Source organism: Morchella importuna (genome assembly GCF_003444635.1).
Source record: "Morchella importuna strain M04M26 chromosome Unknown Morimp01GS043, whole genome shotgun sequence".
NCBI classification, from domain to species: domain Eukaryota; kingdom Fungi; phylum Ascomycota; class Pezizomycetes; order Pezizales; family Morchellaceae; genus Morchella; species Morchella importuna.
In genome coordinates this window covers 17,569-31,867 of record NW_025763440.1, presented here as the reverse complement: position 1 = coordinate 31,867, position 14,299 = coordinate 17,569, and the positions used below count along the sequence as shown (strand labels likewise).

General features: G+C 49.4%; 2 protein-coding genes across 2 annotated transcripts; both read right to left on the bottom strand.

Annotated features, from left to right (window-relative positions):
• Positions 1 to 3,768: 3,768 nt before the first annotated feature.
• On the bottom strand, positions 3,769 to 5,385 carry LAJ45_10186 (uncharacterized protein; the record flags this gene model as incomplete). The annotated part of the gene is made up of 1 exon (XM_046119714.1): positions 3,769 to 5,385. One exon carries the CDS (start codon positions 5,383 to 5,385, stop codon positions 3,769 to 3,771), a length of 1,617 nt encoding a protein of 538 aa, XP_045967013.1.
• A 2,906-nt stretch (positions 5,386 to 8,291) lies between these two features.
• Positions 8,292 to 12,552, bottom strand: LAJ45_10185 (uncharacterized protein; the record flags this gene model as incomplete). Its single annotated transcript, XM_046119713.1, has 4 exons — positions 8,292 to 9,877; positions 9,978 to 11,686; positions 11,752 to 12,251; positions 12,514 to 12,552. 4 exons carry the CDS (start codon positions 12,550 to 12,552, stop codon positions 8,292 to 8,294), a joined length of 3,834 nt encoding a protein of 1,277 aa, XP_045967012.1.
• Between the last annotated feature and the right edge of the window lie 1,747 nt (positions 12,553 to 14,299).

Below are 14,299 nucleotides of genomic sequence, written 5' to 3'. Positions count from 1 at the left end.
TCCGATAGACGAATGATTAGGACAGCCCATGACGCTACCAGGGACCGTGGGCCAATACATACGTTACCTGCTAGGTACTCGCGTCAGGGAAAAAGAACCAGAACATGCAAGTGAGAAAGCAGGGATTATTTGTATGGAGTCGCGCTGAGCTGCCATACAAACTAGGCATTTGCATGTTCTGGTTCTTTATCCTAGACGCGAGTACATAGAGTACAGAGTCTGGTAGAATTATTGCGAAAGTCAGAACTAAAAGAGTGGGCTTCTTGGTCCGTGCTCACTGCAGAAATTCCTTTAAGGGCCAATAGGACTATCGAGTCACGGAAAACCCACCTTCGCAATAATTCTACCAGACTCTGTAGGTGCAGGGTTGCGCTGGTCGGGGAACATGGAGGTAGGTGATCCGACCGATTGGCTCTTGACACAAAGCTGGACCAGGGTTGTCCTGCAATCATAGATCGCCGTACTCTACTACGGAGCCAAGATTTCACCCTTCGGTAGTTGGTAGAGCTGGTGCAGGTGAGACATCTCTGTACCTCGACCCAAGAATTTGTTTGGTGGGGCATGCAGGATCAGCAACTGCATACCCGTGTGGAGGATCGGCGGCATGGATACCTAAATAAGTAGGTAGGTATGGCGCAAGAGGGAGTACTCATAGCTTTATCCCTTCGTCTGGCAAAAAATGCTGACCCCCCCAAAAAAAGCAAACTTTTGTGTGGCTTTACTAACAGATCCTGTTGTCTCTCTTATCAAATAATAGATCTCCCATACAAATTTAATTCCTCTATTATAGGGGGGTCAGCATTGCCAGACTAAGGGATAGCGTTTCCGAACACGACCAATATTGCATGACATACGAAAAAGCGCCAAATCCACCTTTTTGTATGTCATGCAATATTGGTTGTGTTCGGAAACGCTATAAAGCTACGAGTAGAGGGTGACCCCGTCAACCCTGTACACACCACTGTAGTCAATTTCTTTGTTGGCTACGGGAAGCAAACATTGAGGAGCCTCACCTCTAACTCGACTTTATGGCTGTAAGGGCTACAATACTGAACTGGTGTGAACAGGGATGACAAGGTCGCCCCCCAAGACCTCTCGCACCAGAGATGATATGTCTGATACCGCTGGCTTGTGCTATATACCTACTCTACGAGTTTACCTACTACGCCGACCGAAAACTCGGATTTTATCCCCCTCAGTACAGCACAGCACGGCTGGAGAGGCGTCTACTCTACCTAGAGTACTGCATGTAAGATGCAAAGTTTGTAATGCAAAGATGGCTATAAGATAACTAATAGGGTAGATTTGTATATACATACCTAGTCTTTGAGTATTTGGTCTAGAGTAAATTAAATACTGGCCCTATGGGAACATGGGTGATCGATGGAATTGCCCCTTACTTCCCCCCAAACTATTTACGTACTAGCAGCCTCGGGCGATCGCGATGTAGGTACTTTACTCTAGATACCACTGTACTCGCGGCAGGCAAAAAGTACCGGACAATGCAGGTTTTTGGTTCACCAATGGGTGCGTGTGCTAGGCGTGAACTACTGCAAAAAAAGCCCAGAGACAAAACTTGCATTGTCCGGTACTTTTGCCTGCCGCGAGTAACATACTCTAGAGTGGTGTAGAGTACGTACTCTACTAGTATTTCTCTGACGTTTTTGAACTGGGCCATTATTGCATACACCCAAAATCATGAGCTTGGCGTATTTTTGTATGGCATGCAATATCAGTCACGTCTACAAACGTCAGGGAAATACGAGTACCTACATGTAGAGTACCTATGTTGTGCATGCATGTACCGAGAAATTGCAAAGCGACACTCACTCGATCTCGTGTAGGTACTCTTTACCAACAAACGGATCGAAAAAGCTTCACTGCCCGATCCAGCCTGCAAGGGATACTTTTTCAGATCACAATTAATCACATATATATGGCTCGAGAAGCCATGGTGGGTGGTGTGTAAACTTCGGCGTTTGCAGCGAATCAATCTATAACCTAATGGTGAATTTTCTACAAAAAAAGTTCCTCTGAAGTTGACACACCCACTATTAACTAGAAGCCTTCTGGCGACAACGCGCCAAGCTTTACTAGACTATGTTTAGACTAGATAACCTACTATCGCCTCTATTCCTTCACGTAAAAGGAATGTATCCCAAACTAATACGCGTGTTGGTATCTGCCTCCACACCTGTCAATAAGTGCACAATTCGAGGCAGTAGACGTCCCCAGCATGAGGGATATTAATTCTCCCAATTATGAAGCTGCACCTGTGAGCCATGTACTCTAGAGTACCGCCCAAAAATGTCGAAGATTAAAATTAAATTATCAATAATGGGGATGTCTGAGGGTGATCAGTGGCCTTTGGCCAATCGCTGGAAGAGAAAATTCTTGCCTGGAGATGGACCTGGGCGGGGGGGAGGGGGTGCTGAATCTGTGCGCTCTTGAAATTGGTCAGTGTGCGCAGGTTGCAATAGAGATTTTTCTTTTCCCCCGTTATTGGCTATGTCTCACCGCAGCTGCCAGTGCACTGCTTTGGGGAATGGCGTGCGTACCTATGTGCGCACGAATCGAGCTTTGTGCCGTCTCCACTTACCTACTCTACTCTACCTAGTGGCACATTTCTTCTTACCTACTCTACTGTCAACCCTTGAGACCTTAACTAGTGGACGCGTGAAATCTTAGTCAATGAACTGTTCAAACCTTAATCGGTAGAGTCTCTATTTTTTGCTAAACCGAAGACCGCCCTGCATGCATTCGTGGACTTAGCGTGCATGGTATGAGTAGTATGGTCGACGAGCCGGCCCGCAGGAGGAAAGGCTTGACTCGGCTTGTAAAAGCTCGAGTAGCTCGAGCTGAGCTCGGGCTTTTCAGTGGCCCTAGATAGGAGCTCCAGGAATCATTTTAGCTCTCCTTGTGCAAATGTATATTATTAGGGTTAGGATTGAGTTATTCAAGATTTCATAATTTGGGCATATCTGGCATGGTTTTCAGTGGGAGATAACACCCAAAAAGCTTAAGGTTTTCAAGTCGAGCAGCGGAAAACGCTCGAGCTAACTCGACTCGTGGGGGTAGCTGCTCGTGGCTGCTCGAGCCTTGGGCTCGAGTCGTCGAGGACTCCAGTTAACTCGTCTCGTCAACCACACTAGGTATGAGGAATACTCCGAGGGGTAATTATTGGTATCAATTCTCATTCTATGTTTCCACTACGTATTCTTAGGCACGGAATTTAAAAAGTGATATGATAGATAATTACATATTCTACGCATCCTGCATGCACCAGCTACAGTGTCCTGAATACTTCATTTACATACGTGTAGTGCTCAAACCTCAAGAAAGGAGCAGGCTACGTTTGCGGTGGCCAGATAAGAGGGCAATCTGGAAGTATTTGGACAGATCAAATCCTTGCAGTAATTCTTATTGGTTTCAACGTGCATGAGATTTCCTTCCAAATTGCTAAATCCCTACTTATAGACCTGTCAGTGACATTGCGCACGTCTAAAGTTGTCTATGTTCAGAGTACAACTTCGTATTTACACGCAACTTTATTTCACCCACCCACAAGCTACACAGCTGCTCAGTATGTTTAATCGGAGAAGAATTTGGCCGCGGAATGATTGTGGCTCACTTCATGTACTGTGCATGCCAGTTCACGAGAATCATAATGTAGAAAAAGATGTAGTATATTTCAGACATATCGATAGACAAACTAAAAAGAAAATAAAGAAAGACGTTCTATGAGCTACTGCACAGACACGCCCCCAACTAAGTAGTCGTCCACATGAACCACATTTCCTGCGGCGCCGAGGAGCTGTCCTCGGAGACAGACCCGTAGCCCGGAAGATGGTCATCCCTGGCACCGTCCGCCCACATCGCCGTCACGACGACCCCCGGGGGTTGCACTTCCTTCGCGGCCCGGAACCACGCATCGATCAGGCTGTTGCCCTCCTGTGCGTACCTCATGAACTTGGCTCCCTCCTCCGCCGAATCGGACGACGCGCTGCCGTACGCAAACATGATGTGTAGCCCATGAAAGATCCCCCTCCACCTATCAAACACGCTCCCCGCGCCATTTTCGAACGCCTCGTCCTGGTGCGGTCCGCAGGCAGCGATGATGAGCCACTCGAGGTCCTGCTCTCCGAGCCCGTTGCCCGACTGATTGAAGGATGTGTAGCGGGCCATTGTTGGTGCTCCTGTGTCTGGCACAGTGACCATCCAGCCGTTGCTGTTTGCATGGCCGGTGTACCACACCAGGTCGGCTGACTCCACGTATGTTTTGTTATCTGTCGTCCAATCGGAGCCCCAGACAAGCGCATTGCTCTTCTCGTATGTGACGTTGCCGATGGGCGCGGTGTGCATGACCCCGGACCGGAAACCGGCCGCGTTCTCGCTCGCGAGCCCCAGGCCGTATGGCTCACCAAGATATTCCATCCCCACCTCGAGTTTACAGTTATCGTCGTCGTCGTTGGATCGGGGGGCTGGCCAGTGGGCCTCCCTCGGTAGGGATCCGGTGCCCGAATCTCTGCGGGTTATCTGGTTATCTGAAGCCGCATAGCGAGAGTTCTGGGGCCGGACTGGGACTTTTTGGCCGTTCGCGACAACCTCTCCCTCAAGTATCCACACTGGATGCATGACCTCCTGACATACCCCGAACGGTTCGGACTGGTAGCCCAGCTTGGCCTCGACAGTCGCGTTAGGGCCGAGCGGGCCCAGACTTGCTATATATTCTGATATCGCCTGCTCCCGGGAAGGGATTTCTTCCATCTTCTCCCCGCAGATTTCCCGCCAGAGCGCCTGGAACACGATCGGCTTCCCGCAGCTGCCGTACGTGACCAGGAACTTCCCCCCACCGCCTGTGAGCATGAATGTATTGTCCCCAACTACGATGCTGACTTTTAAATTCACCGTTATATCAATTTTCCAGTCATCGCGAACGTAGTTCCCTTCGCCAAACTCATACTCGTGGGCCAGGAACGTGTTGCTGGTGCTTGCGGGCTCAATGACAACGCCGCCCTCCTCTTCAGGCAGCATGTGGAGGCTCGTGAGCAGCTCCATCCCCATCTTGATGGCTTCCTCTTCAGTCGGGATATCGTTTGGGGCGCCATCGGCCGGGTCGGGGGAATCGCAATTGTCCGTTCCAAAGACTCCGCCAGAGATGGTGTCGCACTCGACGCGCTTGCGGCCGTCGCAGGCGAGCGCAATGTAGCGTCCGTTGTGCATGGTGATCTTGTAGTCGTCGGGTCCGAAGAGGGCCCCGGCTAACTCGAGGCAGCCATCGGGGGTTGCCTCGCGTGGTTTGACATTGTAGGCGGGGAAGGTATCAGCGCCAACCGTGAGGAGGACGCAAAAGAAGACTAGGAGATATCGAAGGTTTGCACTCATTGTTGGATGAGTGTGGGGGGGGGATAGTAGTGATCCGAGGGAATTGCTGTCGATGCTGGGGCAGGATAGAACGAGCTGCTGGGGGCCGACTTTATATATGTACATGGTCGGATGCCACCTCATCCAAGATGTGGGAATATCATGTAGAGTACTCAGAGTGCCTAGCAGTACTGTAGTAGGAGACGTACCTAGTCTAGCAGTTCCAAGAGACGAGAATATCTTGCAGCGCTGGCCCGGTCCAATGGCACAGCATGTAGGTACAGTCTACGGGGAGGGTGTTATTGGCCCCATGCAGGAGACTCTTGGGCTTGGATCGAGTGCGGTTCATGGTCAGCTTACTGCAATGCCCGATGTGAATGTATGCGCAGAGCCCTTTTCTGTCATTTGGGTCGTGTTTTATCTGGCTTGGTTCCAAAATTGGACTGCGATGGGCTGCTTCCCCCCCCCGCGGCTGAGGCTGGCGCAAGTGTAATACTGCCTGCATTTGCTCGAGGACCTGCCTCACTACTCTACCTACTCTACTCTACTCTGCTTGTTGCAAGTATCCAAATATAGGTAATACCTACTTGAAAAGCAATCATGCAGGTGCACGCTGTCAGCGATTCCATGATGGGCTGTCACCCTCCGTTCAGCCTAGTTATTAACATCAGCCGTATGTGCCTACTCTACCTGTAGACGGCTCAGTAGCTGGCATTGTCGTTGTCAAGGACCACCGAGATAAATGAGCTGCTTCTCGGATGAACCCCCCCTCAACCTTTTAGCGGTCTGCGGGGCGTATTTTCCATCCAATAACTACTCGGGGCAGGAAAAGAGTACCGGACAATGCAATAGTTATGCGGTCACATACAAGGGTACAGGGCCGGGCGTTCCATTGGTAGAGGAAGCGGAGAGATACCAAAACCCGTAGAAAAAGGTCTCGAGGAAACGGACAGATGTCAAAATCTGGGGGAAATAGGTCTCGCGAAGGAAACTATTTACTGAGTATGACACCCCTACCTCTATTACAGCAGTGATCCTTTCTGGCATTGTATCAATATATACTCTAAAAGTTCATCCTCTGTGATACTGCCCCACTCATCTATGGCAGTTCCCATTTCAGCCACGAGGAGTTCTCATATTAATCCTGCTTTTCAAAAGATTCCATACGTTTCCGATGAGATTGAGCTCAGGGGAACAGGCAGGGCAGGAAAGAGAAGGCATGTTATAATAATCGCATCGGGCTTCAGTTAATCTTGCCTTGTGAGCAGATGCGTTGTCCTCCATGACCCAAATCCTTGCACCTTCATGAGCCATAGCCTGGTTTTTCCAGTACCGGAAAGTCCATAAGACAGTGTATAAGACGTGATGTATGTAGATGATGCTAGAGATCGTACTCCAGCTTTCTCCGTTCGAGAGAACTAAAGGAGCATTCTCTCCACCTAAAGTACCCTCCATCTAACGAGGACGGGACTGGGGACGGGACGAGGACTCGGGCAAGGACAAGGACAAGCAACCAGAATAGTAGGTTAAACTCCTCTATCTTTCGCGAATTCGGTTTTTTTACACTAACAATTGCGCACACCGCGCATATGGCTACTGCCTTGACGGGAACTTAGGGATTTTAAATATGTCAAGAAATTGGTTAAGAACGTTCCTTTCTACATGTAAATTGGATTCATTTCTTCGGGACTTGCAATTGGCCTGCGGTCCATATGGTCACTTTCCACACACGTTTCCCGTGGTAGGGATTACGTGGGAAGAAGGGTGCATTTTTGATTCGTTTCCTAGCGGATGAGAGTACTACAATCTGTGTCCGAGTAGGGAGATTTAGCTACGGGTTTTCCATAACGATAACAAAAAATACCTTGGCGCTTTACTATGGCTAGTGAGATGTTATGGAAAATAACAAAAGGAGATTTAGCCATTTAAAAAAAAAATACCGATAACTCAACCTAAAAGTCACAATACAAAATGTATGAATAGTGCCCAGAGTCTATAATAGGCTTGAGCTTCGAATTAAATATGGCTTTATCAACAAACTTTAAAGGAAGTATTTTGTGTTTTTACAGGTAGGTCTGGTTGTTCTAAAGATTTCGCAGTGTGTACAAGTACATAACTGAGCTTTGCTCTGTATCTTTTCGGTTATAGTTATCTGGAACCGTTCGTTATGGAAGATATCTTAACTGAGGCACGAATGGCCGATAACTCCTCTAAACAAAAATATGTGGCGGGTGGCTATATATTACACCATCCTCGTAAACTTCACGATCTCATCTAGCCAGCAGTGTGCATCGGCCCCTAGTTATTCCTTGTTGTGTTTCTGCCCAATCCTCTAAGCCCTTCCTCTTCAATGATCTTTTGGGCCTTTTTTTTTTAAAAAAAGAATCCAGCCCCACAGTACCGAGTCTTACTATTTGCCTCCTAAAACCTCCTACCCTCTAACAGAAATCCAGTTTGCTCTATATATTTCTAATATGAGCAGGTCCAATCGCTCTGCGATCCCGTCACCCGCATTTTGGCAATTGTGTATTCATTTCTCCATGATGAGAGGCTTTTAGCAGCGCGAGTTTAATACAATTGAGGCTCCTTGATCCAACTGTGGTAAGTTTGCCTTCTCAGTCGACTAGATAAAACCGCCCAGTATTTGCACAAATCACAGCTCAGAGCTGGCAATATGATTGATTAGAAGATTTGGCGGGATGCTGACGGTATGTAAAGGACCCCCCCGATCCTCAGTTAATCTGGCAGTGCCCCCGCCACAGCTTTTGTAAGGTGGACACCGGTGTTTCTCAACTCAAACCATTGCGGATTGGTCGGCGCATGCGCAGGCCGCCGTGAATTTGATTAAAAAAAAGACAAGATATATATGTACAGAGGATATGAAAGAACACCAGTCCAGAGCACAATTCGCCATCCAGCATCGAAATCTAAGTAACCAGTTCCACCGCGGGTGGGTGCAGATCCTCGTCCACAACCCTATACACCCCATAATGCTTCCCCAATTTATTCGGATACTCCCCATATGCATACTCCGCCGATAGTTCCACTTCTTCCACTGTTTCAAGTCCCTTCCCAGCCCTGTTCGTATCGCTCTTCGCATTGCTCGCATAGAGCTGGGAATACATCCCCGCCAGGCTCCATGGCAGATGTCCCATCACCCTCCCTGCATGCTTTGTAAACACATTCACAACCACACCCAAGACCAACACCAGCACTCCCATCGCCACGCCAAAGGGTATGATGTTAATGTGCGCCCTGTAGTTGATATATTCTGTGATATACTCGACGCCAAACAACTCCTCCGCATACAGCCTCAGGAGCAGCGGAAACAGCTGCTTCAGGACGTCCGCGAAGGGCTTCGTCACCACAGCACTGGATGGAACATGGGTTTCGTTGCCTCGCACTACGTTTGGGTTGACTTGAGCTACTAGTGGGTTGATATCTTGGATTGCGTGGGTTCCATAAACCCCATATTGCCTGGCAAGGCGTGCCGTAACGTTGATGAAATTGTGAGCGAGAGAGTGGGTTGTGGTCTTGTTGAACGACTCGAAAACCTCATTTTTCACGGAGATGACCTTGCCGTCATGAACGGTGGCGTCCACATTTGCGATGCGGTCGGCGACGGAGCAGTTCAGCACCATGAAGTCGTACTTGTCCTCTTTCCCGAACTGGAACAGAGTCCTGTTGTACCCTGGCGCCCTTGCTATCCTATGGGGCTTATCCACAGTATACCTCTGGTTCTGGAGCCACATGGGAAAGATAAGACCCGGGCACCTTTCGTCAACCTTGGCGTGGTCTCCGGAGGTCCCGTTCCAAGTGGTGACTATGGGAAGCTCAAGGCCACCACACGGGCTGTTGAGGAACATCACGTTGTCGGTGCGCTGGTACGGCTCGCAGTCGGACGGAATACTGGCGTTCGTGGACCGCGCACTCGTGCTGCACGGGAAGGTGACCCTGTTTTCCGGGACCACGGTGCAGTTGACGTCTATCCCGAAAGCACGCGTTGCGTAGGTTTTGTTCTCGCCAATCGGGGCGATGATGAAGGGGGAGTCGATGTAGTATTCCTCCGTGGTCCACGAGGGGGTGTAGTCAGGATTGGCCATCTTCTTGTTTAGCTGGAAAAACATCTCCTGTCGGGCACGGGGAATGTCCACCAAGGGGTCGTGTAGCTTTTCAATCCTCGGCTGGTTGGGGGTATGGGAGAAGATACTGCTCATAGCCATGGGGAGGGCGTTCGAGATCAGGATGGTCAAGGATAGGATTAAAAGAGTGTACTGGCCGCGCTTGAACGATTGGAGCAGCTGAAGGTGCGGAGGGTTACTCTTGTACTTGGAGTCGAGAGCGTCGATGTACTTTGCCTTCTTTGTCACGAGGGCCTGGTACGGGACCATCATGCACTGAGTGGCTCCGAGAATGACGAGGAGCGCCTCGGCCGTGATCCCAAAAATCATGGGAACAGTGCCGAAGCAAACCTTTGACCAGAACGAGCTTGGGTCGTCGGGCATCGGGAATCCTGTGGGGTGCACTCACTGTTAGCCGGGCCCGAGCAGGATAAGAAGAACGATACATGCACGGCCATTCAAGGAATTTCGAGTGTCACTATATATACGTACCATTGCGTTTCTTGGCCAATGCCGTGGTGGCGATCAATGCCAGGATAAAGATGGGGAAGAGAGCAAGATTGGCCGTCGCAATCAGATCTGGTGATACCCATTCAAAGTCTTTCTGCACCTGAGCATCGGCCAGAGGAGCTTTCAAAACATTCAAATCTTCAGACCCTTCCAGGACCTCCTCCGCGCGCTCTCCCTCTCCACGGAACACCCGTATCTGAAGGGCACCCTCCTTGTTCGGGCCCAACCTGAAATAGAATCCCCTCCTGTCCAGTTCCTCCATCAGCGTCTTCATCGGGTGATATTCGGAGTGCTGCATCACCGCACAGAGTGTCGGGCTGGCGGATAGTAGCTTCAGGGCTGCGGCCATAGAGCTTGGCTCCCCTTCTATATGGCACGGGCGCCCCTCCAAGAGATAGGTGAGAAGCGCGGCCAGCACGGCGACCAACGGAAGTCCTATCCTCGCTGCCAGCGACCAATCTCGGTTGACCGTGATCACGACCTGTGGGATCTTTCGCTCCACCGGGATAGTAGTGCTCCTCTCATTGCTTCTTGCCGTCTCCCCGGCCATTGCAAACGCAAACCACAGTTTCAGCGCCTTCCTGAGCGAGCTCCCCAGCTCCTTTGGATCCAGCAATTTCCCTAGCGCCGCCGTGTCGTTCTGCCTGTCACCCAGCGAGAACGCCACCAACGTGTTCGTCATCGACATGTAGATATTACTCTCGCTAGTGGTGACAATACGTTTCGGATTCACCGGTATAGCGGCTTCCCCGAACTTCTCCACAAGGTCATACTTGAGATCCACGACCTTGTCAGGCTGGTACCCGAAACGGAGGGGAGTAATCCCGAGCACACTCCTATTGGCCACGAAGACGTCCTCCAACCACAAGTTCGGGTCGGGTCGGGTTACTCCGGCGATGAGTTCGGTGAAGCCCTTAAGAGGTTCAATCTCCTCCCGTTCGCCGATACGATGTACATTGTCTGGATGCACCCTCCCCGAGGGCATTGAGACGGTGGCATTGACAGTATGAGCGTAGTATTTCGTCGTGCAGAAGATGGCCGTCATATCAAGTGGAGCTGGGGAGCTGACGTTGGCGCTGACACCTGGATAACCAGCTGGTGAACCAGAGGCCCAGCTAAACATGAATGTCGTCGACCCCTCCGCTATAGGCCCGAAAAGGCCCGCCCACGGCGCGACGAAGGATGCAAGTTCCGTGCACTCATTGGTACCGAGAAGACTGTATTCATCGGTCCTCTCCTGGCCGAGGGCATCGCACGCCCTCACAATTGAACTCCTGCTTTCGTTCTGGAAGATTTCCACGACCAGGTGCTTGTTGTCTGGCCAGTAGCTATAGGTGTAATTAATATGGTGTGCCTCGGTGCATTCAAGATCGGCCTCGTACAGCGTCGTCAAGAAGGCCCAGTCCTCTCCTAGGTGGAACACCGGGAACTCGTCCAGTGGCTTTACGGGAAGTAGCGAGAAGTCTTCGGTCGTGAATGGGGGAAGCTCGCCGCTTCTCCATGCGAAGTCGTAGGCTGAGAAGGTGAAATTTGCAGGTACCTGCCGGGCCGTTGTGTTGAACTCGACCCGGCTGGCGTTTGCGAAGATGGAGGTGCTGCCAACGGTATCATCAAACATATTCGAGACCAGTGGCACGAGCCCGTAGCTCACTATGAAGAGGATTGACGACGATAGGGCCACAACGTAGTGTCTGTCATAAACTCGGTCAGTACATACTTAGGAATCCCCTAGCTAGTGGAAATATTGATAACTTACTCCCTCAACAAGGCCTTGAAAGGCAGAGCAAAGACAAACTCATACGGATATTGCAGGAAGAGTGAGCACGAGGCTTTCGCACCGTACTTTGAGCTCATTTGGGAGTATGCCTCGAGCCGGATGATATCATAATGTGTCGCATACCACCGAAGACCCAAAGCGATACCAAGTATAGCCGGGAGTGTCCTGTACACAAATGTGGAGAGCTTGGGCATATGCCCGTTTTCCCTGGAGCCAAAGACATGGCAGCTACCATGTCGTTTGCAGCCAAAGTTGGCGAGCTCGTTGGCAACAAGTAGCCCGGCGCAAAGCCCAATGAAGGAGATCAGTAAAGATTTGCGGAGAGTCCAGGGACGCCAGTACTGGCGGTCACTCATTTTGGGTTCAAATTTCTCGATTAAAGGGAGAGTGACGTCGTCAGCGGGCATGCGGCTCAGGGTCCAAAACCCGTAGGAAGTACCTGTGGCGATACTCGGGAATGTGGAAAAGAAAAAGAAGAGCTGTGGTTAATAGATCAGTTACGGAGAAATACTTTGAAATATTCTGGAGAGGAGGGGGTTTCTTTGGCGGGATTGTTTCGTATGCTCGAAGAATTATACGATACAAGGAAAGCACGCGCCCTACATATAAAAAACTGAATGAACAAGTTCCCATGGAGCATATATAGTGACCAATCAGTTATAACGTGATACTACGGGGCTGTACCAGGGGGAGGGGGGAGGGGGGAGGGGGGAGGGGTTCAATTGGAGCTAGCTGTCTTACTGTTGGTGGTGGATGCAGCCCAATCGAGCGCATACCCATAGGAAGCTGCCCATGATCATGCCAGCAAGGATGCATAAGAGCTCCTGTACTACTCGCTAGATCAGGTAACAAAAGATGGTGTAGAGAGAATAATTAGAATTAGTAGAATAAATATTGAGACCTGCGTGCACATGTCTCGTGACGGAAACTGAAACCCACTCAGTTAGCGATGAGGATAAAAAGGTACTCATACGATCCAAGACTTAGCCCAGGTTTTGATTAAATGAGATTTAGTATTGGGGTTCTCACCCTTTTTGGGGATCAAGTGCTTCTAGTCCTAGGCGCCTCATATACAAGTGCAAGCATCTTCAGCTCCAGCCAGAATGGGATTCAGGTTAGTTGCCAGCTCACTAAAGCCTTTATAAGCTAGAAACGACTCAAGGCTAATTACTCGCTTTACCTTAAGTAGGTAGCTGTGTTAATCAAAGTAAGCTGTGTGTGGTCAAGTATTTGAGAGGGAGGGAGATTATCTCTAGTTTTTTGCCATGTATCCAATTAGCATATTAGCATAGCGATCAAAGGCCAGCCTTGTTTCTGGCGCCCAATTGTCTATGTTCATTAGTCCAAGCCGGCCTGCTAGGTCGCGAAGCATGCGCAATGTTTGCAAAGCTAGTGATCGTCGAAATATGCGAGCATAAAGTCAGTAGGGGTTCAATTCTGCAATGATGAAAAATGAAAAGAAAAAGAAAAAGAAAAAAAGAAAAGAAAGAAAGACCTATAAAGGGGATCGGCGCGCGCCTTGGACAACCCAAGCATACTTAAGGCTTAGAATCAGTAGCTTTGTCTTATGCGTATACGGCGACTAGATTTAGAGCTGGCTATGGGCAACCATATCAGATCCACGAAGAAATAATAAATAAGATGTCCTTTAAGAGTGAAATTCTATATAGGTATTAATATTCTCTATGCGTATCCTTGCGGTCAATGAATATTATATCATCTTATTTGTATCCCGCTTAATTAAGTCATGGCATCGAAAGACTTTTAATCCTCGGCCATTTTTCGTCCATAATTCAGACTCGCATGCAAAATCAGAAATGATCTCCATCAGCTTGAGCTTTCTAGTGGTCCATTTTTCACTCTTACAGGTCTCGGCGCAGGTCTCGGCGCTGCGAGTAAATACGACAGCTCAATATGAAGCTGGCAATGCGCGCACCCGCGCACATGAAGTGCAAAAAGAACCAGTTGCTTAGGGCAAGGATTATTTGTATGGAGTGGCGGTGATCTCTCATACAAATTATCCCCTTGCATTTTCTAGTTCTTTTCGTGGTGGCAACACTAGTAGTCCACTGTATCCCTTGGACGGATGAAACCTCCAAATTCGCAACTTCACTCTTTCAGCTATCACTAGCCTTACATGGTAACTATATCTGGTTTTTGATTGGCTCAATTATTGTTATCACCTGCAAAAAGAAAGACAATTGCCTTATTAAGTGCGTGCAAGTTTCATCCGTCCAAGGGATACAGACTTACCCCTACTACCGTAGTGCTACGGTCTAGTCTACATACATGGGTCTCGTGCCCAGACAAATATTCTTGGCGCCAAGGTTTTTCGCGACTTTACACACCCGATTATTGACCAATCAGAATCATAGGAAGCCTGGGAACGAGAGAGGGCGGCACTGACCGACAAGCAAATTTCGCTCCATCACCACCATAACTGGTGTTAATTGTTTTCTGCTCGTCTTATCTAGACCAGATATACATACCCGTGCGTTAACTAAGGCCGGAATTTCGTGTAGGGATC